The sequence below is a fragment of the Choristoneura fumiferana genome, chromosome Z (assembly GCF_025370935.1).
Source record: "Choristoneura fumiferana chromosome Z, NRCan_CFum_1, whole genome shotgun sequence".
Taxonomy (NCBI): domain Eukaryota; kingdom Metazoa; phylum Arthropoda; class Insecta; order Lepidoptera; family Tortricidae; genus Choristoneura; species Choristoneura fumiferana.
Window position 1 is genome coordinate 14,770,989 of NC_133472.1, and position 14,554 is coordinate 14,785,542.

A 14,554-nucleotide genomic window follows, 5' to 3' on the forward strand; every position below is an offset into this window, starting at 1 on the left:
TTCGTAGGTAGTAAGTCATGTGCTTGGTAAATATGTTTGATTAAAGCATCTAAACCTAACGAATGTCACCTACATTTTCATGTTTCCAATAAGAGCATCACATCTGCTCTGCTTTTGTCGATGTACATATTAATGTTTTTTAGCGACTAAGTAGTCACGCAACGTTGGATTCAATGAGCGGTCGGTGTAAAAAAATATATCCGCCATCAGATAAATCACATGACAGGTATTAGTCGTTAGCATTTGACTTTAAATGAGGTTTTGATGCAAGCGAGCCGTAGTTATGTGTAGGGGAGGATGTGCATGAGTCGCTGCCCTTAGGTGGGTACAAAAGAGTTCAACGCACGTTTGCGCTTTGTTCGAGCGCAGCCGTGCGCGACTGTACCTACCCTGTATCCAGGACGTCCGAAAAACATCACTTCAATCCAATGTGTCAAACTAAGGCCACCATAGTGTTACTACTGTTACTAGTCAACTTATCTACTATCATTCTTGAACACTTATTCCATTAAACGCGCTGCCTTAATATGGGTAAGTATAACTTTTGCTAGGTGAACACGTCACGTATATACCTTCTGAAACTACTTAAGCGAAGTTTATTCTATGTATAGCTACTATAAAAGGCAGGCAACGCAAAGGTTATGACGTGTCGCGCCCACACTTCGATATGATGAATACAAAACGAATCCCACAAGTTAATGCATGCAACTCACTTATCGAGGTCGTTGGGTCCTCCGGAGACACGGATACGCGCTCCCCCGACTCCAACAATCTAGTCCGATGCCCTACTGTACTGAGGCTGACGAAAAGAAATCACAACAATAACACCTCACACCATCAAGTTTTTCGGCTGCTTAGTTGATGTTTGACGCACGTTATAGCTCAACTGTTCTTAAATCGAGGTGAAAAGAGCAGAGAGGCACTGAATGTTACGTCTTGTTTAATGTGAATTAGCACGTACGCGGAAGATAATACGACGACGGTATTGCATTTTGGTGGCGCGGAGGCATCGCCTCGGTCGAACGCGAGCCCGTTTCTGAGTCTGCGGCGCGGCCTGCGCCGTCGCGGGCGCCGACTCGCCCGGCCCGCGCCCAGCCGCGTGACGTCACTATGGTATTCAAAATGGCGGCATGGAATTCGAGAACCTAGGTGTACCGACAGCGTAAAACTGTCCAATTTTTAAGTTTGATTAAAAAAGTACTTCGATGCACATGTACCCCAAATATTTATAGTTAATTTAGATCATTTAGCTGCTTTTTATTTGACAGATACGATTTGTTAACACTTACTTAAAATTATGAATGAGATAAGTAGTGAGATAACGAAAAACAACGTTTGTTATTTATTTAACTAGGTAGTTTCTTGAAAATTGAGTTATCATACCTAGAGACTATATTTCGTAAGTAGCTAAACCAATAAATACCTTGAAAAAAAAACCCAGAAATTATGAAACTTTTAGCTAGCTTAAATTTTTTTTTACCCACTTAGTACAAATAAGCCCCTTTCACTGATGCGAAACGAGACGGCAGACGTTATGTTCATTCATCTAGCACACGATAGAAAAGGACGGAAGGCACCTTTGGGTCGTATTACTTTACCAAATGTTGAATCTCAATACATATGGTGTTTCTGGCACGTTTGATCTGTCATGGTTCTACAATGGTGATTGGTGACGCTCTACTCCGATGACCGGGTATGTGTACAAGACAAGTTATCCGAGTTTCCTACAACATTTTTACTTATAGGCATGAGATTGGAGCGACTTCGCGTGAGCACGGCACGCCTACAACGTCGAAATGAGGTGACCTCATAATTATAGGCAACACAAGTCTTCATCGAATCTGTTAGTTATAAATGTTTCACGATATATTACACCTTACTTTTATCACGTTTTGTTTTGGCGCTGCTGCTGCTTAGGATGCTCATTAGAATTGGTATTTTTTATGGAAAAAATACCAGCGATACCTCGTCATCATGAATTTACCTGTCATAATGATCTGAATTTCTCAATTCCTGTATAAATTGAGTTTCGGGCTTCTCAATTTCTCAATTCCTGCTGGGTCGTGCTGAGTCACCGACTTCGAGCTAGTACGTACCTAGAAAAATATTTTCAAGGGTTTTGTAGTCGGTTCCATTTTTTGTTATTTTTTTAATATTTTTGGAGTCGGTTTTACTTTTTTGTTAAAAAAATTCTTTATTTCTCACTTTTTAGTGATTCGTAGCCAAATTACATCTCACAACGATTCCATTAAGCCCAAACACGACTTAGTTGCTTTGTTTTATAACAGAGTTCCGTTGCCTACCTTCTGGCTTCAGCATCAGATCAGTTCGAAACAATCATTAACTTAAAGCTTCTTGTTAGTCGCTTATCCTAATATACCTATATTAATCATAATCGTTTATAGATGAGCGAGCATTACTTAGCTTTGATGAGTTTCATTGGTCATCACGGTCTTCTTCATCAGGTCCAGGTTACCAAATGATACTTTCTGAATGTAAATGCTCATCTTAATGCTTAAAATGCCAAAATCGCCATAGGTGTGCTTAGTAAATTTGAGGTTTGCCCTCGATTTCCCTAGGATCCCATCATCAGATCTTGACTTGGTGACAATGGGACCACCTCAGAAGAAAACCCTTTCGATTAAAAAAATAATTTTGAAAATCGGTCCACAATTGACTGAGTAATCGGTGAAAATACATAAAAAAAATACAAACATTGGAACATAGAACCTCCTCCTTTTTTGAAGTCGGTTAAAAATGCAAGTAAGTGGCATGCGTAATACTTAATGCCTACGCCTACTCACATACTGTAGGTAGGTGTCAACGAGTACGACTGTCGTCGGAGCAAGTAATCTTTTATTCTTGTTAGGTATAGGGGTAGTACTATTAGTTATTCTGTGATATAGGTTCTAGTCTCCTCTTATTTGCATATGACTATGAATTTCACAGTTCCATGGTTACCGTCATGGGACAATTAGAAACGTTGAAAGTTCTAAATACACTTGACACTTTCATGCAGGCGGCGGCGCCTGACCCGCTGCGTAATGGCGTTCGTTCTTAGAGAACGGCTGTAATTGTAATCACGCCGAATTACACGCTCCATGGAAACACATCGCCGGCTTTCTCACTAACTTTCGTACTTGCACTCGCCGGACGCTCTCGTAAACGTGAAACTACACTTGCCTGTAGGTGTCTACAATTTGATGGCTGATTCGATAGAATACATTATGTTAACCTAATTTACTTAAGAACAGAAGTGTCAAACTTTTCTTTGTGATGTTATAATTTTTTTTTTTTTAACTTTGCTTATTATTATCACAACTAACTAAGATACGTTGTTTAAGACCAGGGATCGCCAATGCAATTCTGCCCATAATAAAGCCAAAGGTAGGTGCGTTCCCTACGTAGGCTACTCAAGGCACTGATACCTGTAGATTTTGCTAATGGAACCGTTCAAGCATTGCATCAATTATCGTACCACCCTGCCCCATTGTCACCAAAAGTAAGTAAACAAAACATAGGTGGGTAGGATTGATGCTAGTGCAGTCAACGTCATAAATAAGTGATCACTTTTTTACGTTGTTGCTTTCAGTCGGTATATATCTACCTAGTTTCCTATGGCTTACCAGGCATGCCGTTAAAATGACAAGGTACAAAAGTGATCACTTATTTATGACGTCGACTGTACAAACAAACATATATTACCTACCTAATAGGTAAACAGTTCCTATGATGTAGTTGTGATTTATAATTATTTACTGGTTCCTACTTATAATCAAGAAAAAGATGCCAATACTTTTAAGTACTTAGAATGTAACGATATGAATAGCTGAGACCGCCGACTAATTAAAGATAATGGACGTTCTTCTAAACAATAGAACATCATGCAAAAATCCCGCGCTAAGACAAGGAATTTGAGATATGGCCGCCGAAATTTACTGCCACTAAATTAGTCCGGTAGCAGGTACGAGTATGCTATGTATATAACTGTGTGGGCAGGAAATAACAATGAGGGCCCGATTGCAAAACAGAAAAGGTACTTTTGAGTAAATAGTGTGTGATTTTCTGTTAAAATTCACTAATAATATTAGATTGTAGGTACTTTTATCATGAGCCTTGGCCTTCAAAATGAGGTTCCTACTAGGTATCGATTCCTGATTATTATACTTACGAAACGAACACTTATTGAAACAACTACGTGGGTGCTTCTTAATAAGGAGCAAACGGCATCGATAAATCTACTCCAACTTTGACATACTTCTAAAACCTCAATAATAAATTTTTAACGACGACTATTTATTTTCTCGCGAATCTCGTCTGTGAAGAATTTTACCGCGCGGCCGCGGGAACTAGGGATGCAATTTTCCGGGATAATGACTGTCTTATATCCTTCTCAGGATCCCAAACTATCTCTATACCGAATTTCATTACGAGCGGACGAGTATTTGAAGCGTGAAAGCGTAACAAACAAAAAATTTAACAAAACACACACTCACTTTTGTATTTATAGTATTAGTAAGGATTATCTATCTATATATGTAAAAGAAGAAACTGACTGACTGACTGACTTATAGATCAACGCACAGCCTAAACCGGTAGGCCTAGAAACTTGAAATTTGGAATATATATTGCTTGATAGGTGTAGACGCGCACTAAGAAAGGATTTTTCGAAATTCCCACGGGGTAGGGAATAAATGAGATTTATATTTTCACTTCAAATTAGAAACTTTAAATTTGGAATGCAGATAGATAATACTAACACCTAAAACAGTTTTCAGGATTTTACGAAATTCCCACGGGATAGAGAAAAAATGGGATTCATATTTTTTTTTCAATTAATGACCCAATTTCCGTAACTGTAATTATCAGAGACTTCAAATTTGGCATAAAAGTAGTTGATTATAATAGTTAAAATCCGTTTTAAGGATTTTTGGAAATTCCCAAGGGATAAGGAAAAAACGGGATTTATATTCAGTTCAACGGGATCTATTTTTTTCGTTATACCTACTGGTCGTAGAAAGGTGAAATTTGGCATGTAGGGTACTTGAGGAGTATAGGGAAGCAATAAGAGATAATTTCCTAATAATTAAAAACAAAAAACGGGATTTTCCGTTTTACTGGTCGTGGAAAGCTGCAATTCGGCGCGTAGGTTGCTTGGGGAGTGTGAAGGAGCATTGAGAGAGGATTTTCCAAAATTCCCACGAGAACGGGAAAAAAACGTGATTTTTCGTTTTGCTGGTCGTAGAAAGCTGAAATTTGGCAAGTGGTTTCCTTGGGGAGTGTAGGGGAGCATTAAGAGAGCATTCCCGAAAATTCTTACGGGAACGGGAAAAAACGGGATTTTGCGTTTTACTGGTTGTAGAAAGCTAAAATGTAAAGATTCAAAAGTTTCTATTGTAAGTAGGCCACAAAGGGCTCTTCAACCGACTTCAAAAAAACCAGAAGGTCATGCATTCCACTGTATATATTTTTTATGTTTGTTCACCGATTTGTCGGTCAATTGGGGCCCAATTTTAAATTTTTTTTTTATTCGAAAGAGTATACTCCCGATGTGATTCCATTGTCACCGAATCAGGATCTGATGACGGGATCTTAGGGAAATCGAGGGCAACCCTCAAATTTTTTATGCACGCACTATATTTTTAGTTTAGTTCAGTTTCTTTATTTGCCATAAATACATGTACTTAGCATGTTGTAGATATAAATAAGTCTCAATACAATTTCAACAATATGGTGTAGCAAACAGGTACAAGCATAATCCTTACGAATATATTATATATGCGAAAGTGTGTGTTTGTGGTTTTGTATGTTTGTTTGTTTATTTATACTCTTTATTGTACAAAAGGAAAACAAAAGGTTACAGAAAAAAAATATGTTGTTTGTTTGTATGTTGGTCCATCTGTCACGTCAAAATGGAGCGACAGATCGACGTGATTTTTGGCATTTGGCATTTTACGGGCCAGACAGTGACATAGGCTACTTTTATCCCGGAAAAATGCACAGTTCCCGAGGGAACAGCGCGCGATAACCGAATTCCACGCGAGCGAAACCGCGGGAAAAAGCTACTTGTCAATAAAGCGAATTCAAATGACGATTTATTACACTCTTGAACACACCCTGTTATTGAACTATGGAACAATCGCCCCAGGTGACAAATATGGCCGTATTATTCGAAATTCAGCAGACTAAAACGGAATCAATGCCTTCACTTACAGTATTTGGAAACAAAGCCAATGCATTCAACCAGAAATGCCAACCGGAATAAATTGAGTCACATAACTGGGATAGGTACATTCTGGTACATAGGTATAAATATGTCAATAATAATAAAAAATAAATAAATAATAAATATCATGGGACACTTCACACCAATTGACCTAGTCCTAAACTATAACAAAGCTTGTACTATGGATCTAGGCAACGGATAAACATACTTAATCGTATATAGATAAATACATATTAAACATCCAAATTCCTATCGTTTGCTAGAATGACATGTGCAGTAATGTGTCATGTTCATGTTGCATAATTTATATTTATCATAAAGTGCTTTATTTCTGTATCAGTCAAAATATCCTATTCAATTTAAGCTACAACAAGCACTTAGTAAAAATTTGCCACCGGTCCGGAAAAAACCTCTATTGAGAAAAAACCTACAAAAAACAAGGTATATTTGTTCAAAACAAAAGCTACATTATTATATAATGACTGACGTCACAAGTATTTTCATACAACTACATTTTTAACATGGATATGATTTGTTACTAAGTCCTAAGAAAACCAAATGTATTAAATTCTCGTTGATAAATTCATCTAACTCGAATTTAATTTCTAATATATAAAGTTAAATGGTCAAACTATTGAATTTGTAAAATCAACAGCGTTTTTAGGAATAACGCTCGATTCTAAACTACAGTGGGGACTTAACGTCACCGCAATCGCGGGTAGATTGAGGTCTGCTGCTTTTGCAGTATGGAAAATACGGCAGCTAACTGATGTGGCGCCGGCACTATTTCGACAGCTTTATTTCGTACGGCCTTATTTTATGGGGATCTGCTGCAGAAATTGAGTCAATTTTCATCTTACAAAAGAGACCTTTTTTTAAGGAAACAGGTATTCTAACTCTGCTGTCGCTTTATGTTTTTGAAATAATCATGTACGTTAGGAAGAACATATTATGTGGTTTTAATACTAACGTCGATAAGCCAAAGGCTAGGTACCTACTAGAAACACAGGGAAGCTTAAAGTTCCTTCTCATAGACTGGCTAAAACCAAAAAGTCGTTTCTGGGAAATTGCATACGTATTTATAACAAAATATCAAAAAATATTACTAATGTAACGGATACAATATTCAGATCTATTGCCAAGAAAACATTAATATCTAAGGCGTATGATAAAATTCCCAGTCTTGCCTATTCATTGCCACTCGCATCCAGTTTACGCCAGCTTGTTGCCGGATATCATCTGTCCATCTTTTTGGTGGTCGTCCTCTACCGCGGGTGTTAGCACGGGGTCTCCACTCCAGGACTCTTCTCGCCCAACGACTGTGGTCCATTCTAGCAATATGTCCTGTCCATCTCCACTTTCTGCGTTCTATTTCTATTATTACGACATTCACTTTAGTCTTCTGTCTGATCAACTCGTTTTTCTTTCGGTCCAGAAGGTGTATTCCGAACATTATTCGCTCCATTGCTCTTTGTGCGGACTGGAAAAGTAGAGAGGAGGCCTATGTCCGAAGACAGGCGCTATAAGGGCTGTTATAGATAGATAGATGGATAGATTATAAAGTTAATGATAATTATATCATGGACAGGGATATTTGGAAATAATTCCGATCCGCAATCCGCATTAGCGATCCCTTCAAATAGCGAACCTACTGTGTTTAAAATAACGTTGTGTTGAATACTTGTGATGTACATAATTATAGATATCATTTAACAATATTGTAAATCTGTTTAAAAAACATACTTACCTCGTTGAGTTTCTTGCCGGATTCTTCTCAAAAGAGCTTTTTCCGAACCGGTGGTAGTTTTTTTTTAACTTTCGTAAGTTCTTGTTATAGCCTAAATTGAATAAAGATATTTTGACTTTGACTTTGACTTTGACGCTTTTTGAAGTAAGGGATCGCCAATGCGGATCGGGATTATTTTCAAACATCCCTGTCCATGGCATTCCTTATCATACATTTTATAATAGATATTTATCTTCTCGACAATGGATTTGCATTTGGTATCTACAGTAATATTCATTGGAATTTTGTTGTAAAGAGTAGTAAAGAAGTATGCAATTCTGCCATTCTGTAAGACAAAACTTTAAGCTTTCCTGTGTATGTGTAAGTATACTCTGGTTTATCGACATCAATGTGCGGTAAAATCGATAATGCTTCGATGTTTTCGATGGCTAGTATTACAACATTATTTTGTGACATCTCTCTGGATTCATCCCTGCACAGTGAACCGTAATATGTATACGTGTTTATCTACGAGTATATATTCCTCCTTCGATTTAGATGGGCCATCGTTAGGGGTTTTAAGCACTTACACGTAGCTAATTAAGGGGCCAGGGGCGGATGAGGAACACGGAGCGGCGCGGTTGTCGACGGCCGCAGAGCAAAATAGTCGCATTTACCTAAGTGTACGTCAAGGTGAAAAGTCAATTGCACTTGTTTACTATTCACTCAGACTTGCTTACTCTTGTTAAACTAATCTTGTTAATCTTGTCAATTGGTTTCAGGAGAATTTGTGTCCAAAAAAGGTTTTTTTATAGTCATTTTAAATTAGAGCTTTTACTGACTGCATATGTTGATTGTACTTGCGTTGTGATCCAAACTATATGTACATATCCTACTAAGTTTCAAATCGATGACATTGCAGAGCCTGTCCTAGCCGGACCATCAGAATTTCACTATCAGATTACCGTACTGTCACCGTACTTTCTTACATTATAATGTCAAACAGCTTAATAGAATCGGAATCGGACCAAGAAGTGGTCGTATAATATTTCTCAAATGGTGAAACCACATCTCACTAACTTTTATAATTACATGTACCTATACGAATGCTACAAATTAAAAAAAAGGTAGGCTGGTACCAAACAGTATTTACCACGTACTTTCATCCTGCTAATGTTATAAACACATCTTGCGTGTTACATACAGGGAAATTAAAGACCACGATGGAATTTTCGAGAATTCTCTGAAATCCGATTCAAGTACAATATCTACCTAATGGATCAGGCATGCAAACCGCGGGCAAAGGCTATATCTTAAAAGTTTAAAAAGCCAGAAAGTACTTAGTAATGTAATTTCCAGCGGGAGTTGAATTTGTTTACTGTCTTAAATCGACGATCACAGCGTGCATGATTGTACCAAATCCAGTGGGAGTTGAATTTGGAAACTGTCTGAAATTGACAACCATAGTAGGTAAGTACTTACATTGGTAAGGTTAGGTGCTTAATAATAATAATAATTTATTTATTTGCATAGAATAATGGTTACATAGTATCTACAGGCATATTCTGTTGCACATGTAACATAGAAATATCAAATATTATTTTAAGTTTGATGTCAAAAAAGTTATGTCTATGTCTAAGTCTAAATATTTATCTCATAGTCTAAGGTTACATTTAATGCCTAACTGGTTATAGCACAGAAGAATAAAAATGGCAATGTCAGTAGGAATACAATAAATATTTAATGTCAATATGAATACAATCATTATTTATCAGAATTAACTGTAGAATTACTGTAGAGGCCGGGCAGTAGGGGGTTGCCGGCCAAGCAGACATAGACGGCCGAGCCTAGCGAGGCTGGATCTCTATCCAGTCTATGCGAGGCCGGCAACCCCACGTTCCGGCCGAGGCTTGTATGATGCTTTTCTCAAACATGACATGAAATAAAAAAAAAAACAAGAAATCAAGCATGGCGGGACGCTAGTCTGGGCGCCCTGTTGCGTGAACGCGTGTCGCGCTGGCTGTTGGCGCGGCGGCTGCGGAGAGCGCGCGTTGAAAGAAAAGACGGTCGCATTGCCGGCCAGCGGCCTGCAAAGTTGTATAAAACCTCTTCGCAGGCCGCTAGAGTGACCGCGGGCCGGCAGGCGAGCCGCAGCGCCTGCAGCGCGATACTTCTCGGCCTATTACATGTAACACACCGTCAATATTACATGTCATGTTTATGTTGTGTTCCTTAAAACAGGCTTTAAAATATAGTGTTGCAGGCCTAGGCCTGCAAGACAACAGTCTTTTGTTTCAATGCAAAACGTTGAATTTCTATGGTTAATTTATCAGTTACTGAATAAATTCGTAAGACTATGAATATTCTATATGTAAATATATAAATATTGTCGACGCGTTTTACGTCAAATTACAATTTAATTTACATAATAAAGTACCAATGTAGCTGATTAAATGGGATGAAATGTAAAGCAAACACTATAAAAAAGTGTTGGCGGGAAAATTGACAAGTGTCATTGTCTTTTTTTTGATTGACTGGAGGGGTTTAGCCATCTTGCAAGTAAGTGCCACTGTCATTTCAAAATTTTCGTTTAGAAACGTGATACCTGATTTTTTATTTCTGCAGTCCGTTCTATCTACATGTTTAATAGCAATTTGATTTTTTTGGGATTATTTTAACGCTTTAAAAATTCACGGCAGAATGAAATGAACATTTATATAGATGGTAGTTATAATTGGAGTCTAGTACAATTTTAGTTGTCTTACGAAAAGAACATTGATTTCTAGGACGCGAAAAACATGCCAGCCTCGTATACCTCTATACATACGCGGCCTGCAAGCCTTTCTTTCCCGGCCTATATTATGCAGTAATTTACTATTACTGAGTAAAAGCAATGTTGTATGAGATACTTGTCAATGTTTAATATAAAAGATTTGTCTTTTTTCTATCTTAGTGTGTAGTTCTTGCCATTATTGGATAGATTCTAACTTAATAATGAGTTCTTGTTGGTTTTTTAAGTACCCAGAGAATCTAGTCTTGTTAGACTGAGAATATTGTGATCATCTACTCAGATTTACTAAAGTACGGATGAATTAATTAATGGCTATGATATTTATGTTTATTATGCGGTCAGTTTGCAGTGAGTAAATTTGATGATTTGTTTTGAATTAACATTACTTAAATGTACATTAGCATTACTTAAATAATTCCAACCAGTGACGACTATGCACGTTATTTTGTCACGTGTCATGTTTAAGGTTACTACGTATCAGTTAATTAGTGACATAAAATAATTATAGACGGCTAGAGAGGTCAACGAGCAAGTGGATCACCCTATGGTAAGCGATTACCGCTGCTCCCTACTAAACTGACTTTGCAAATACGTCGTCAATTAGATAGCGATGCTAAAGACTATTGGTAACTTTACGACCTTCAATGCATGTTTAAAATTTAGCCAGTTTAAAATTCGGTTGTTAAGACTTACCGGACACCATAACTACTCGTCGTAGAAGGTGACGGGGACGCTGTACCTACAGTCACCTGCATAAATATATGCCACAGCAGAGCATGTGTTAATATCGGATACGTCGGACCGGCTCTAGAAATAGAGTTGTATCAGATATTGGTCTGGTGACTCTACCTATGTACGTAGCCATCTTGCCACCGCACCGGGCCGTGCACGTTCGCCGGCGCAGTTCACTTCAACGTACATACATATTACATACTGCTGACTCACCGGGCACATGGTCGTCGTTGAAGGTGACGGCGACGCTGTGCGGCGCAGGCGCGCGCGGCGTGAACGCGGCGGCGTATCGCGCGCCGCCGCGCGCGCGCACCGAGCTGCCCACCAGCGCGCCGGCCGCGTCACGCACCTCCAGCTCCAAGTGCCCCGCGCCTGCGTTAGCGCAGTCCACTTCAACAAATTTATGAGCGTATAAGAGACGCGTGGCTGTAATGTCTAACGCACGGGCTGTGGGCTATATACGATGCAGGTATAGATAAATGTAGTGAAAATGGTTGTGATTCCGAATGCACTAGACAGACAATAAGACATCTGGTACCACAGAACCTATAGAAAGGGAAATAAAAATATCACGCGGCCTAAAAACGTCACCGGCGCATAGAGTAGGTCAGTCGAGTTCATAAACTTGTGAGCAAAAATGTGATCAAAAATATATAGATTGGTGTTCAGATATTTTTGATTAAATTTTTGCTCACATGTTTATGAACTCGACTGTACGAGTATTAAAAAACTGCGCAACAAAATGGTATATTGCAGAGAAGACCTTTCAAAAAGGATTAAGTAAGTAGGTAAGTACATACATACATTATATCGGTGTGTTTTGTAATTGAAATTAAAAAAAATGTGCGCATTCACAGTAGGCGAGGCGTAAAAATAGCAACATCGGCTGTAGAAAGAATCACACATAGTCAAATTTATATTTCTTCCTTGCCTGCTTTGTGCCCGGTACACATAAGGCGGTTTGAAGCGCACGCTGCGTACGTTTTAAAAACCAAGACGTTCTGTATTCATAGCTACCTTATACAAGCAAACGTGCGCTTTTACGGTGTACAGTACAATTATCACATACATTTTGCCCCCTTTTGAGTCGTGGCATATCATCCGCCTAGAGAGACCTCTATTGTGGCCTAGATAAGCGTGTTCTAACAATTTTGGAACGTTACAACTATTTTCTAAGAAATTATAGGCAATCAACAGTATCAAATATTGTAAATATTCAGGCAGCGATGCACATATTTTAAATCTCACGCAACACCTGAGTAGGTATAATCCGTAACAGCTTTAATATTTACGTTGATATTGACAAGATACGAAGTCTGTAACGCTATTTTGTATGCTAATATTTGCTCTCGAGTGGAAATTGAACCGCGTGGTTTCACCCTCGCAGCCGGCGAGCACAACTCCGTAGGAAATTAGTACGTACGCTGTTTAAAATGATAGAGGAAACCCTAGTCGGAGAAGATTGAGGTATCGTAAAAGGTAACACTTTATGAAATCGTTATTTCAGCGGGAGCGATTTTTTGATTTTACACTTCATATTTCTTCCGCCCTGTGTTTTTTGTTTAATATGACGCTCTTTCTTTATAAAATAAAGTGACAACTTCAACGGGTCGTGTTTAATTAGTTATCTACCAACACTTTCCGGGGGAAAAAATAAGAGAGAAAGATTCACTTAAACCTATTACTTTCTGCCTGCAATACAACTTCATCTTATTTGGATACGTTTGGTCGTTACTATATTTTCATGGTTTTTGCAGTCGGTTCAATTTTTTGTTATAAAATTTTTTTTGGAGTTAGTTTTACTTTTTTGACAAAAAATTTAAGTGTGTGATTTTTACTAATGCGAGATGAAAAGGTAAGGTGATGGTAAGGTAATTATAATGTTATGATGTATTGAATGAATAAATAAACTAAACTAAACTAAAGCCATGAACAAAAAATATACTATACTTATCTACCCTATCTAGTAGGTAATACTATACCCTGTATAACAAATGTACGTTCTAAAGTGATCCATTTTCTGAGGTTGACATAATAATAGATCACTTACGAGTAGCTCATGTTTCAAAGAAAATATTAAAAATAAACTGTTGATAGTGCTTTAGTTAAATATAAACTTTCATTCTTAATTACTCCAATATTCTGATATTGAAAAAGCAAACCAATTGGTTAAAATTTATTCACTTGGTTATAATTCCGACCGTTTTGTTTGATTTTTTCGATAGTTTAAGGAATGGACAAGCTTAGAGAGAATATTGCTTGATTATTATTTTAAATTTCTTTGTTCTGACACGTAAATTCAAACCATTTGTCAGGGGACCCTATTTAGCCTATTGTTATTAGTGACAAACAATGGTATACAGTCATTACTATTGGATTCTTAGTTATTCAAAATGAACGTAGCTTTTAGGTTCGAGATCTTAAAATCTGTGTAACGATAGTGTATGAAATACTTTTTTAACTAGTAAAAGTGCTGAAATTAGCCAAAATAAAAAAAATATGAATAATTCATTTGTTATGCAATTTTCTACAATATTATTAAATAAGTATGTGAAAAGTTTTTAAAAACAGCTTCTAGTTTCTTATAATTTTTGACCAATATTTACACTTTCCCGAGCTGTACTGAATAAAATGTCTTCATCAATCATTTTAGTGAAAACTTTAAAGTAAAAAGCATGCTCTACATAGGTATAATAAGCTGAATTTTATTATGAAGTTAAATTTGGCTTAAAGAGTCCCTTTATTGGCAATTTTAAACGTGTTGAAAAAAGTTTACAATTTATTTCTTTGTTGGGTTACATACAAGTATACATATATGGTGTGTGTAAGTATAAATGGTTACCTAAAAACTCTACTGATTGGCCAACCACTCCGCTGAGTGTTGGTTGGATTTGGATTGCTTGAGCTCCTCTATTGTTGTCCCTTTGAATTGGTCTGTAACAGATAAACGTAAAAAGGGTATACTAGTTTTTGTAAGATGTAACGATTTTCTAGTTAACTGACAAGTAACCGAGCTAGTAAAAATCATAATATTTATGTTATTAATAATTGTTTCACGGTCGAGCTGGTGGTGATAAAA

General features: G+C 37.5%; 1 protein-coding gene across 2 annotated transcripts in view; it reads right to left on the reverse strand.

Annotated features, from left to right (window-relative positions):
• Positions 1–14,554, reverse strand: part of jbug (filamin-type immunoglobulin domains fbug) — an 81,665-nt gene that overhangs the window by 46,814 nt on the left and 20,297 nt on the right. For both annotated transcript variants that reach the window (XM_074088608.1, XM_074088601.1), the window contains exons 19-20: positions 14,318–14,409; positions 11,689–11,865 (exon numbers count right to left, since the gene is read on the reverse strand). In XM_074088608.1, coding sequence (XP_073944709.1) covers positions 11,689–11,865; positions 14,318–14,409 — 269 coding nt within the window. The remainder of the gene's footprint in view (positions 1–11,688; positions 11,866–14,317; positions 14,410–14,554) is intronic.